This window comes from Gadus macrocephalus, chromosome 14, assembly GCF_031168955.1.
Source record: "Gadus macrocephalus chromosome 14, ASM3116895v1".
Lineage (NCBI taxonomy): Eukaryota > Metazoa > Chordata > Actinopteri > Gadiformes > Gadidae > Gadus > Gadus macrocephalus.
Window position 1 is genome coordinate 18,777,255 of NC_082395.1, and position 12,192 is coordinate 18,789,446.

Below are 12,192 nucleotides of genomic sequence, written 5' to 3' on the forward strand. Positions count from 1 at the left end.
AGTGGTTACATATCGAGTGAGGTCTAGTCATTCAAAAAGTTTGTTCAATGGCTTTCACAGATTATAGGACTTTAAACATTAACTCAGTCCCATCGAAACCTTCTACAAAGATAGGGTTAGGGTTAGGGTTAGAGAGCTATTCCACTCCCGTTTACCATAATGGTACAGGAAATAGACTGCACTACCATGCTTGAGCACTAGAGGGACAGTTCTATACGGTGTATGATGCATGGGGGTTAATGGAGCTAAATGATGTAAGGTAAGGTGTCCAAACACTCCTTCAGACTGGGTCTTTGAGTTTGGAGACTCTTCAGAAGTAGGCCTATGTCATAAAATGGGGCAAATGGCAGGGGGACCCAAGATCTTCTTTAATCTTTAATCACTTGCACATTGATTAAAAACTGTCCTCAGATTTTTCTAGGTTCGATAATGTTGTTGTCAGACACACGTTAGTGTCTAAACAGGAGCGATTAGAAGACCTACATTATGGGATGCATGATGTAGAAACGTAACACTACTGTGTATTAATAAATGTGTATATTTGGCGCCAACTGCAGGAGAATGTTGTTACTTTGTCAAACCCTGAGCTCATGCATACACATTAGCCTCAACTGACTTTGCAGTAACAAAATAAAGACAACATGTTTTCATCGCAGCATTTCTTATAGGCCGTCTTTTTTATTATGGGATAGCAATATATTTCACACATCAAAAATAGATGTGTCAGGTGCACCTCTGAATAAAGGGGCTTCATTGAACATACATGTTTCTAAGTACAATAAAACAATATCCAGAGTAGGATGAAAAGTACTAAAAGACAACAATACATTTGTAATTCTTCTTTACATATACACAAAGGATTCAAAATACTATAATTTGCATTTCAGTTTGCACAAAGAGCAGGTAAGCTGCTGTATGAACAACATAAATAATTATTTTCTTTTGTTAGAAATAAGACACACTGTTTGAATGTCACAAATCAAAGAACTTTGTGACAATCAAGTGTTTATCACCTATAGAGTTCAGAGTGAAAGGGATAAACCAAGACAGATGACTTCTGTTACACAGAAAGCATTGCCTGTGTGTCTCCCCAGTGACCTCATCTGAGCCTCCAGGTGTTCTGACCATTTAGAAACAGATAATAATATTAAACAATATCAAACAAAGTTGGTATGATTCTTCATGTTTTTGAGCTGACCAACAGAAAATTTTATTCTTCATTTGGGTAAAAATCCACAGATAATCAGAATATTTAAAATGAAATGCAAACATATATAGATATTCCTAAAAGGCTAACAAATGTAGTCTTTGGCCACTGTTGCTTCCTTCCAAAATAAAACTTTATTGTATGTACAATAAAGGGGGCGGGGCTGTTATTTTTCAAGATAATGGTTGACTTTGCCACCCAAATGTCTTGAATGTGGTCGGGTTGTTATTTTGACTGGTATTAATTCTGGTGATTCTATCAGATCCGATAGCAACATCTCAACTATATTGCATCTTTTATGGGATATATTTTTGACATTACAACCACAACTGTCTTCTACTCATTGCCATGTTGATAAATCAATAATACTTTAAGAAAACAATCCAAAACCAAAAGAAACATTCATCTGTTTTTACCATTATTTAATTGGACATCGGAAATCGACAGCTCTAGTTTGTATCCAAACAAGAACTACTTATCACTAACAAACCCAAATAACAGAGAGAATAATAGCCCCAAACATGGTACGCTGATACAGGTGCATGCTGGGTAATATGCTCTTCATACGATGATTTTTCTCATCCTTATACGCAAGTAATAATAGCCGCAAAGCAAGAAGCGTGTCAGAGTTGATGAAACAAAATTGTAACCTAGCACCAAACACATACTCTATTTATCTACATCTAAAAGAGAGCAGTTCATATCTAACATATAGTGTACATTATGGTGCATATCAAATGAACAGATTCAGTAATTTAGGCATCTATAGAAGTACCGTACAGTACGTCATGTCATGCCACATTTCAAACTATAAATAAAAATGAATGATGACAAATACAACATTGACCTTATTGCTTCACATTCAATTATGGCTCAGTTACTTTCATTATTTGTCATAAATATTTTCACTACTCTGCTTTCGATCGTGAGGAGGCATTAGAAGAAATGGTTCTCTTTCTCTTGGCTGGCCCTAATGATCTTACCACTGGTAAGAATGCATGTCATATGGTGTTGCTTACTGTATATATACAGTAAGAGGTCATCTCAACCCCTCTATATACAGTATGTCATGTTCACAACATTGTCTTTTTTTATCAGAATTCACGCAGGGAAGTAAACAAGAAAACGTGTTAATATAATGCAATAGGGGCAAAATTAAATAAAAAAATGGCTGTTTTACAAAAAAAAGTTTCTCAACAGTTTGGTCTCAGTTTGTCTACAAGAATACAATGGATAGCGCACACACACAAACACACACACTGGCACACAGACACACAAACACACACACACAGTCAACATGTTTGTCCACTCATTTACACTAAAAGTGACCGTCAGCTAATGGGTGTAACTATTGACCACAAAGTAGAACTGTTGAATGATTCACTGAATAGGCGGTTCTAAAAGTTCCAACTGGGTTTGGTTCTTGAAGCATGCGAATGGTTTTAATAGATTCTGACCAGGATGTGAATATGGAATGTAGTCCATGTCTTCCACTTGATACACATAGAAAAACTAACAAACGCAAAATTTGGCAAATTATTCATTAATCAGGATTGTTGAATAGTGTAAACAGACTAAACGAAAGGTATGTGTTTTTCCCTGAGTAAAAGGATGAATTTGGTTGATCAGTGTTAATTACTCGTGTTCTCTCTCTCTCTCTCTCACACACACACACACACACACACACACACACACACACACACACACACACACACACACACACACACACACACACACACACACACACACACACACACACACACACACACACACAATTGGCACACATATACACAGATTGAAAGTATACTACATGATGAAAAGGTATTGCATAGAAAACCAAAGGTGATGTGCATGTTCTGTTGAAATAAGAGACAGACTCATGGGAAAATACATAAGTCTGTCTTGTTGACGAGACATTGAACATGCCGAAAACTTTGTCAACTGCATCACCAGCGTTTCCAAGCGTATCATTAAAGCAAATAATATTTTACAATATTACATTATTATGTTAATGAACCATCTAATGCTTGCGCCACGTAACTACAAGCAGGAAAGAGAAACTGTATTGATATAACACACACACACACACACACGCACAATGTACATTTAAATGCAACATTCACAGAGACCTTTCCTCTTTGCGTTTAATCTTGTTGGCACATGTGAGATGTTTGAATTCGTATAAAATGAACCTTAAACTTGTGTGTGTGATTGTGTGTGTGTGTGGTTTGAGTGTAGCGAGAAACAGACACGCACACACACACATACACTGTACCCGTAGCATTATATCTGTATAAATAGGCATAATGGGACACAATACAGCAAACACTGACTAAAAGCACATAGGTATCTGACCCTGTTGTCAATTTGGATTCATAAGTTGTCGACTAGACACGATATGCTGCACTTCACTTTTATAACCACTAGAGCGTGCCATGGAGTCATATAAAAAGGTGTCGTACTTATTGTGGCATGTCTGTCTCTTTTATTGCTTCAAGTGTGTGTCTGGTCTATTGCGGAATAAATATGTCCTTAACCAGCACAGATGCATAAGTGCAGACCCGTTTCAAGCGATGGCTGTCTTTAGTGCAAATTATTAATGGTGCTGCTAGGATGCTGCTCGATGGTAGTTACAAGGGATTGAAGCCATGTTGAAATAATATTTAACACACTTCTTTTAATGGAAATCTTGAGAACAGACGATTTCAGTATCTGGTGGTGTTAATTCAAATGTTCGATACTGCGCCAACATACTGTGACTTGAGATTGATGGAAAGTGCTGAATTAGCCCCTTGATTAGGAAGCATCCTCTAAACAGGTTGTTTAAAAAAAGAATTGAACATGGCACCGCTCGTTTTGTGAAGAGAGGCATGAAAATACCCTATGCGGAACATAGCAATGTTACATGTAGCTCGAACCTCGGTCTTTAGATTCGATCTTGTCCACTTAAGGATTTTGGGATTAGGGCTATTCCCATGCATATTGATTGTCCGTCTGCAACCGAAGATGTTCAATTAGAAAAGTTACCTTCCAAAATAACATCACAGATTTTTTTTGAATATGATATAAATGCAAATTGTAAGAGGTGCCACAAAAGGAATACAACTATAATTTAATCTTTCAGAATCAAGTACTTTCTTTTTTATTGCTTTTCATTTTCCAAAAAATGTGTGTCTCACTTAAGAATATAACTTTTCATTTCATCATCTACTTTCATTGTGCATTTGGTTTAACATGCATTTCATTATTATACAAGACCCTGTTCTATACTACAGCTTGGCTTTCCTCTGTTCTCCAACAGCTTGATCTCTCTGGAGCTCCGCAAAAAGTTTACTTAACCTTTGCTTCTGTTTTTGAGCATTTATCATCTACAGAGACCGTATTACGAAATAATAACGTAATAATACAAAAGAGAGAATGCCTTTTTAAAGGCCACAAAAAAATAATTTTTTAATATTTTGTTTGATTTGACCTTTGTCCTTAAATGCCTGAGACGTTTGGAGAAATTTGACCAATGACTGGATTGAAAGTAGCCTGGTCCTACCAGACTTTCGTACTTCATTTCATTTGTACAATGAGTCTGGACCTACTCAATTGACAAACGTTAACTCACTTGAAGCCGGGTGTCTGTTGAAGTTTAAAACTATTGGATCTGCCGAGTGCCACCTGGATCTGCCGTAACCAATCGCTCACGTTTGGCCAGGAATCACGTTGCGCGCAGGCTGTAAACAAAACAAACACTGTGCATGAAGACGTAAGTAAACAAGAGCTGACTTTAACGTCATTGTTCTCAGCCACTCCCTGTTCGCTGATTGGACGCAGAAAATTTAGATCGAGAAAACCCACTAACATACCGCAGACCCAGACCTAGTACTGAAGGGAAATTCAAATTGAGCGGAAGTACTTAGCCGGGCGGAGCCAGGCTAGATTTAAAGGGTACAGAACATCATTTATAATAAGAAAGTGTGTGTGTGAGAGTGTGTGAGTGAGTTATACTATGATTCCACATCCATTGTAAGATCTACGTACTTTTGTCTCTCACACTCCCTCTACCTGTGTGTGTGTGTGTGTGTGTGTGTGTGTGTGTGTGTGTGTGTGTGTGTGTGTGTGTGTGTGTGTGTGTGTGTGTGTGTGTGTGTGTGTGTGTGTGTGTGTGTGTGTGTGTGTGTGTGCATGCATTTGTGTGTCTACATAAGATAAATGCTGGCTGGGTATGGATGAGTCAAAGTGTTGTAAGGGAAGAGATGTAAGATAAGATGCAATGATGCTTCCATAGTTGTATGTTCATTCTTGTGAGTTAAGAACTGTGGGTGTTCCTAAAATCGATTTGTTCAGAAACGTGGACACCTCAAGACCTTCTGATCCGCTCTGATCAAGCGGTCTGATCCGGTCTGATCCACTTCTCCCCAGGCATGGCGGGAGGGACGACAACGTGGCGGTGATGCGGGATGAACAAACCCCCAACGAGGGTTTGAAGCCTTTCCGTCCCCCCGTCCCCCCTATGCAGGCTGATGTCCCTACTGTAGGCCGTGTCCCAATAACACTGCAGGGCTGTGTCTCAACGGAGTGCCGTAGAGAGTGCCCCCTGACAGAGGGCCGATCGCAACCCGGCCAAAGGTCCACCTCAGAGTGCGGCGTGGGAAACGGTTAGGTAGCAGGTCTAGCTGCTGTCCGCTGGCAGGACCTCAAAGTCTGAGCCAAACAACTCCTTGTAGAGCGGGGGGAAGTGGGCCCTGACGGTGTCCGGGTAGACGGCCCGGAAGGCCGACAGCGTCTCTGTGTGCCGGCTGCACAGCCCCCGCAACGTGGACACCTTGCAGATCAACTGGGGGGAGGAGAGGAGAGGAGAGGAGAGGAGAGGAGAAAAGGGGGAGGCGAGATGGTGAGGAAAAAGGGGGTGAGGACAGAGGAGGTAAATATTGGAGAAAGTGATGGTGGTGAGTTGGTAAAGCAGGGGGGTGAATGGACTAATTGATTCGCAAGGCCAGAATAAGTAATTTTCACACTTTTACCCTTTGGATATCTCTCTCTCTCTGTGTGTGTGTGTGTGTGTGTGTGTGTGTGTGTGTGTGTGTGTGTGTGTGTGTGTGTGTGTGTGTGTGTGTGTGTGTGTGTGTGTGTGTGTGTGTGTGTGTGTGTGTGTGTGTGTGTGTGTGTGTGTGTGTGTGTGTGTGTGTGTGTGTGTGTGTGTGTGTGTGTGTGTACATGCACCTTGGTGAGGATTTCCTCTCCCCTCTGGTGTTTCTGCAGCATGTGCTGTAGAGCCAGCTGGGTCTTCTGCTGCAGCTTCTCCACCTTCGACTTCTCCTGCAACCACGAGCGGTCTGCCAACACACACACAAACACACAAATCATCAAAGTGTCTCAAAAGATCCCTCATGCCTTCCTAAGTAAGTAGACATGAAACGTAATGTAATCCAAAAACAGACTAAAAGTATTGCACCAGAACTATATAAAAAATAGTTTTTGAGGTGGTACACCTCAGAATTCTTGTGTGTGGCAGAGGCGAAGGTTTCTCTCAGGGGTGCCTGTATGGGTTTTGGTATTCGGCAGGGATCTATGAGCCGGTAAGATGCATGTAAACCCACTGGTAGCAAATACTTAAATGCATGGTTGTTTTTTTTCCAAACAGATGTTTGGAATGATAAATTTGCTGTGTGCACACAGCCAGCAGCAGTTAAATATGACATAATATTATATACAATTAGGTCATTAAGCAGACGCTTTGATCCAAAGCGTCTTACATCGGTTAATACACACATTGACACACCGACGGCAGAGTCAACCATGCAAGCTCATAGCAGATAGGGTTAAGTGTCTTGCTCAGGGACACATCGACACTCAGCTAGGAGGAGCTGGGGATCGAACTAGCCACGTCTCGGCTACAAGACTGCTCTACCTCCTGAGCTAAGCCGACCCCAATATATAATAATGATACCCTACAAGCATGAATGTAGATTTTCAAATACACCGATTTTCATCGCATTTTTCTCTACTCTGAAGAGAAGGGCGACACAGAGCCCGATGCCTTCATGAGCAAAGACAGACTCGGGCAAAAACTTGTGAATATATGGTACTCCGTGTTCCATTCACAGCCAGTGGAGCTTCTCTGATCGATTAACATGGACGGGGTGGATTGCATGCCCTTGCCCTGCTACGTGTCAGTACCTGGTATAGCAGGCATCGTGACGGGGAAGTGTACCTGAAGACAGCAGGATGAACGCAGAGAAGAGGGCGAGCTCGTCTTCAGACAGATGCAGAGAACACATGCTCTTGGCAAAGTCGTATGCTGATGTGATCAAGTCATCACAACCTGGTTAAACAAAACACACACACACACAGCATCAGCAACTAAGTACGAAGCAAGTTTACAAGATCAGTAAAAGACAGAAATACTTGCGTATCACACACACACACACACACACACACACACACACACACACACACACACACACACACACACACACACACACACACACACACACACACACACACACGCACACACACACACACACACACACACACACAGCTCACCTAATACTTTGAAGACCTCTGGGCCGGCGTATTTCCCATCAAAGTAGACGGTGTTGTTCTGCGTGTCGAATGCCCGGCACATTCTGATGAAAACCACCTCTAGAGAGCCTTGCATGGGGAGCACAGTTTGTCTCAGAGCCCCGAGCAGCCACTGAACAACAACAACCAGCCATAGTACTCAAAGATGTTGGCCTGTGTAAGCTGTTTGTTGGCAGCATGCATGGTGTATAATTATTTAATCTTGGGTAGGGAACAATGGTTCCCAGAAAATGTGTGAAATTGTTAGATATTGCATCAACATATTACAAATGAATCTCCTCTAGAACGTTTTTAAGATGATGGTACAGGTTCACATTTCAACCAATAATATCTTAATGTGTTCACCCACAACCTCATACAAAGCTTGATACTGTCTGATTGGCTGTTCAGAAGTGACCAACATGTTCATCAAATGGTGACCGATCAAATCGTATTTCATTTCAAAATATGACCTATTCGGTAGCAAGATGCGCTCTGAATTCCCTTTAATCTCTAAGGAATACGTACAAGAGGGTAAATAGTTTAAAAGTCAGTGGTGTAAACAAGGTGTTGTGAGCAGGTGTATGATGTCTTGAGAGCCGTTTCGTTTCAAAAGACCCTTACCGGCTTTTAGCAGCACAATCTGGTCGTTCTGGCAGAGCTCCATGAAGCCGTCGATTCGTTTGGCAAACTCCACCACGTACTGGATGGCCTCTGTGATCTTCACGGCACACAGCTGCCACATCACCTCCTTTGGCTTCGAGGGGGAAAACACACCAGCAAACGCATTATACACCCATGTCAGAGGCCATTGGCAATCAAATCCCAACTGTCCAATGCAAAGCAGATGCACAATGAACAAATGCACTGGCACTTTCAAAATGTGCATCAGGGTGAATATCGTGGTATCATGGTAAGGATCATAGTGAGCGTCGTGGTGATTATCATTGTCATTGTCATGGTGAGTTTTGTGTTGAGTATCATGGTGTTATAGGGAGTATTATGGTTAGTGTCACGGTTTGTGTCATTGTATCATAGTGAGTATCATGGTATCATATTTAGTGTCATGGTGAGTATCATGTTGAATATCTTGGCATTAAAGTGAGCATCATAGTAAGCAGCATGGTGAGTCTCATGGTCTGTATCGTGGTGAATATCACGGTATCATAGTGAGCATCTTGGTGAGCACCATGGTGAGTATCACGGTATCATGGTGAGCATCATGGTGAATATAACAGTATCATGGTGAGCATCATGGTGAATATCAAAGTATCATGGTGAGCATCATGGTGAATATCACAGTATCATGGTGAGTATCATGGTGAATATCAAAGTATCATGGTGAGCATCATGGTGAATATCACAGTATCATGGTGAGTATCACGGTATCATGGTGAGTATCATGGTGAGCATCATGGGGAGTATCACGGTATCATGGTGAGCATCATGGTGAGCATCATGGTGAGTATCACGGTATCATGGTGAGTATCATGGTGAGCATCATGGTGAGCATCAGGGTATTGCGTTGATCGGTACCTTGCTCTGGTAACTCTCCACCTCGTCCTGCAGGAAGGTCTGCCAGGTGTTCTGCTGCAGCTCCTCCTGTAGGTATTGACATGTCTCCATGTGGGATTTGGAGATGTTCTGGGCAAGGTGTTCTGTAGCGCAACACCAGAAAATACAACAGCTCATCACACAGAAGGACACAGAACAAACATGTTTATGTGAGTTGTTGATCTCATGAGTTCAAATATTTTGAAATGTTTACAATATATGAGGACTGCAATTATGGTGACAAGTATTTTTTTTCTTGGTTTCTTACATGGTTGGATTTGTACAATCTTTTCCAATTTGTAGGCGATGCCTATCTTGTATTTGAATGAATGCAATGCACTTCTCTAATTTAGTCACCTTCATTTCAATAATGAAATGCAGTTGGTCTTTCTTCAAAGTAAGAAAAGTGAACCAATTCCACTTTTAGCTGTTTATGTACCGTGTCCTTTTCCATCTTAAAAGACTCCTGACTTTAACACTTACACTACAAAGTACAAGTAAGCACAAAGTGAATACTTGGAGGAGGTCAAACAATGCATTTTACTGAGCAATAGACTTGGTCAACAAAAACAATGTGTGATTTACATACATACATAAACTATGTAATAAATATAGCTGATATCCTTTCTTTCATGTTTGTGGTAATTCTCTATTGTAGCACAGGCTTTTAATGACTACATAAATATGAATATGTGCAGGAATGAAACCAAGCTTATGCATGGGTAAAAATGTAAATATAGTGCATTAATAACGTTTTTTTTTTACAAAGGAAGGCCATTGCAGCAGATCATTACAATAAATGCTTTTCCAAAGAAAAAGAAGAAAGGTAAAATACTCAAGGGAGGCTTAAAAAAAAAAGATCTCCCCCAACGAGAGACCCAGCGCATCCCGATCGGCCCTAATTAACAGAAAACTAATTACCTCACAAGGCATCTAATGAGCTCCGAGATGGGTTCCCAACCTCCTGCTATTTTAAAACGCCTTCTACCACCCGCATCAGCTCTCCCTCTCCCTTTTGCCTATTCTCAACTTCTTATTCTTTTTAATAGTCTTCCTATTATTTCTTCTCCCGCCAGTCAATGATGGAGGGGAGTCCTCCCCTGACGCTATAAAAGTCTCCCTCATGGTCTCTCATGGCTGCTCTGGTGGCCTGCGGTGGACCTTATTCCATTGAGCTTGCTGTTCGATTTCTAGAGAGACTTTGTTTCATACTGAGATTGTTCGTCCTGTCTCCTACATCTTGGAAACCCCCACGATTCTCCAAGGTCCACAAGGACTGGGAATTCAGTTGATGGGGCTTTGTTTTGTGCTGATATGCGATGGTGCATTTGGTAATGAAGTAGAATGTACATCTCCCTGTTTATCCAGTTTTAATTTTACATACATTTATAATATTTTTTATTTGTTAATTTGTAAATACAAATAATATATAAATATATATTACATGTGTTCTATTTTTATTCTATTGTATTATTTCTTAAGCACAGTAAATACCGAGTATACCACACAATTCACTGCATATCCGGTATGTATATGTGATAACTAAAAGCCTTGGAATCTGAATCTTTGAATCTTGAATGTACTATTTCCCTGTTACTATGGATTGGCCTTCCTCCAGTCCCAGGCTACTCAATGCTCACCCAGCTCGTCCATGGACACGGTGGGGGACATGTCCCCGCTGCTGAAGGAGCAGTAGGGGTAGAAGCCGTTGCCCGAACCCAAGTCGCACAGCGGCTCTGGTTTGATCCCGTCGATGTCCAGGCCAGACTGGTCTGGGGACGGCTGGATGTTCAGGTAGAAGCCTTCAGCGCCCCCTCCTCCACTGGAGTCCGTCTGGATGGGGGTTGTATATATATATATATATATATATATATATTAGAGCTGACAATGTACCGCAACCATGTAGTGCAATTCAGAATATGAAAATGATTAAAGGTGCAGTACGTAGAATTGAGTGGCATCAGGCGGAACAGACTTATATAATATCATTTTTTATAAATTTTATTATATCAATAATTTATTCTATAAATGGAATAAAATATTTGTGTTTCAGTTTGTGGATAATGATGATGATATGAATCGTTGCATCTGCGTGACATTAAAACGAGGCCTTTATATCCACAATGGATCGGTCCACTGCCATGGGGCCCGCCATGTTTCCTCAGAACATTTTTTGTGTTTTTAATTGAAAAAACGTTCACTTAAAGTGTTCTTTTTGCAGACCACAATAGGCCTAAACAGGCAGTGTTACATATTTTTTGCTTATGAGACCCATGTCGTAAAGAGCAAGGCCTAATCCTATTGTAAGGCCACCAAGGCGTGGAGACAGTTCAGGTGAACTTCAGCAACCTAACCTCCCACCCCTTAACTCACTGGGCAGACGGAAAGTATGTGGGCAGTCCAGTTCAGTTGGCGGTATATTTTTAATAGGCATTGTGTAGGATTGTTTTTCTGGTTATGTGCACCGCTCACATTTATAGAACACTTCCAAATTGGAGATTTAAAATATGCTATAAAAGGTACAGCGACATCTCCCTAGCTATGGAAATAATTAACAAGCCAAATGCTGACCCCTAGCCAAGCACTCCTCTCCTCTCCTCCTCTTGCTTCGGAACGGTGAGTTCAGCGTGTGAACAGAGAACGCTTATTTTGAGGAAACGAAAGTTTCCGGTGAGGGTTAGGGTTAGGGTTAACGCTCAGACGATTCCAAACATTGGCACAGCACTAGTGCCACCTGTTACACACTACCCCAACAGGAGCCTAAATGTGTGAAGTCGGTGGACCGCCCCTCAAAAAACCGAATGTAGTTTCGATGTGACCTGTAGCCAATTAATTTAAAAAAAAATATTTTGGAGGCTTTTCCCAGCAAATATTGAGAA

General features: G+C 41.2%; 1 protein-coding gene across 2 annotated transcripts in view; it reads right to left on the reverse strand.

Annotated features, from left to right (window-relative positions):
• Nucleotides 1-644: 644 nt before the first annotated feature.
• The window catches only part of LOC132472500 (nuclear receptor ROR-alpha A-like), an 85,252-nt gene continuing 73,704 nt past the window's right edge, over nt 645-12,192 (reverse strand). For both annotated transcript variants that reach the window (XM_060072133.1, XM_060072134.1), the window contains 7 exons: nt 10,954-11,146; nt 9,296-9,417; nt 8,384-8,516; nt 7,742-7,849; nt 7,410-7,520; nt 6,419-6,531; nt 645-6,032 (listed from right to left, as the gene is read on the reverse strand). In XM_060072133.1, coding sequence (XP_059928116.1) covers nt 5,868-6,032; nt 6,419-6,531; nt 7,410-7,520; nt 7,742-7,849; nt 8,384-8,516; nt 9,296-9,417; nt 10,954-11,146 — 945 coding nt within the window. In that variant the 3' untranslated portion in view covers nt 645-5,867. The remainder of the gene's footprint in view (nt 6,033-6,418; nt 6,532-7,409; nt 7,521-7,741; nt 7,850-8,383; nt 8,517-9,295; nt 9,418-10,953; nt 11,147-12,192) is intronic.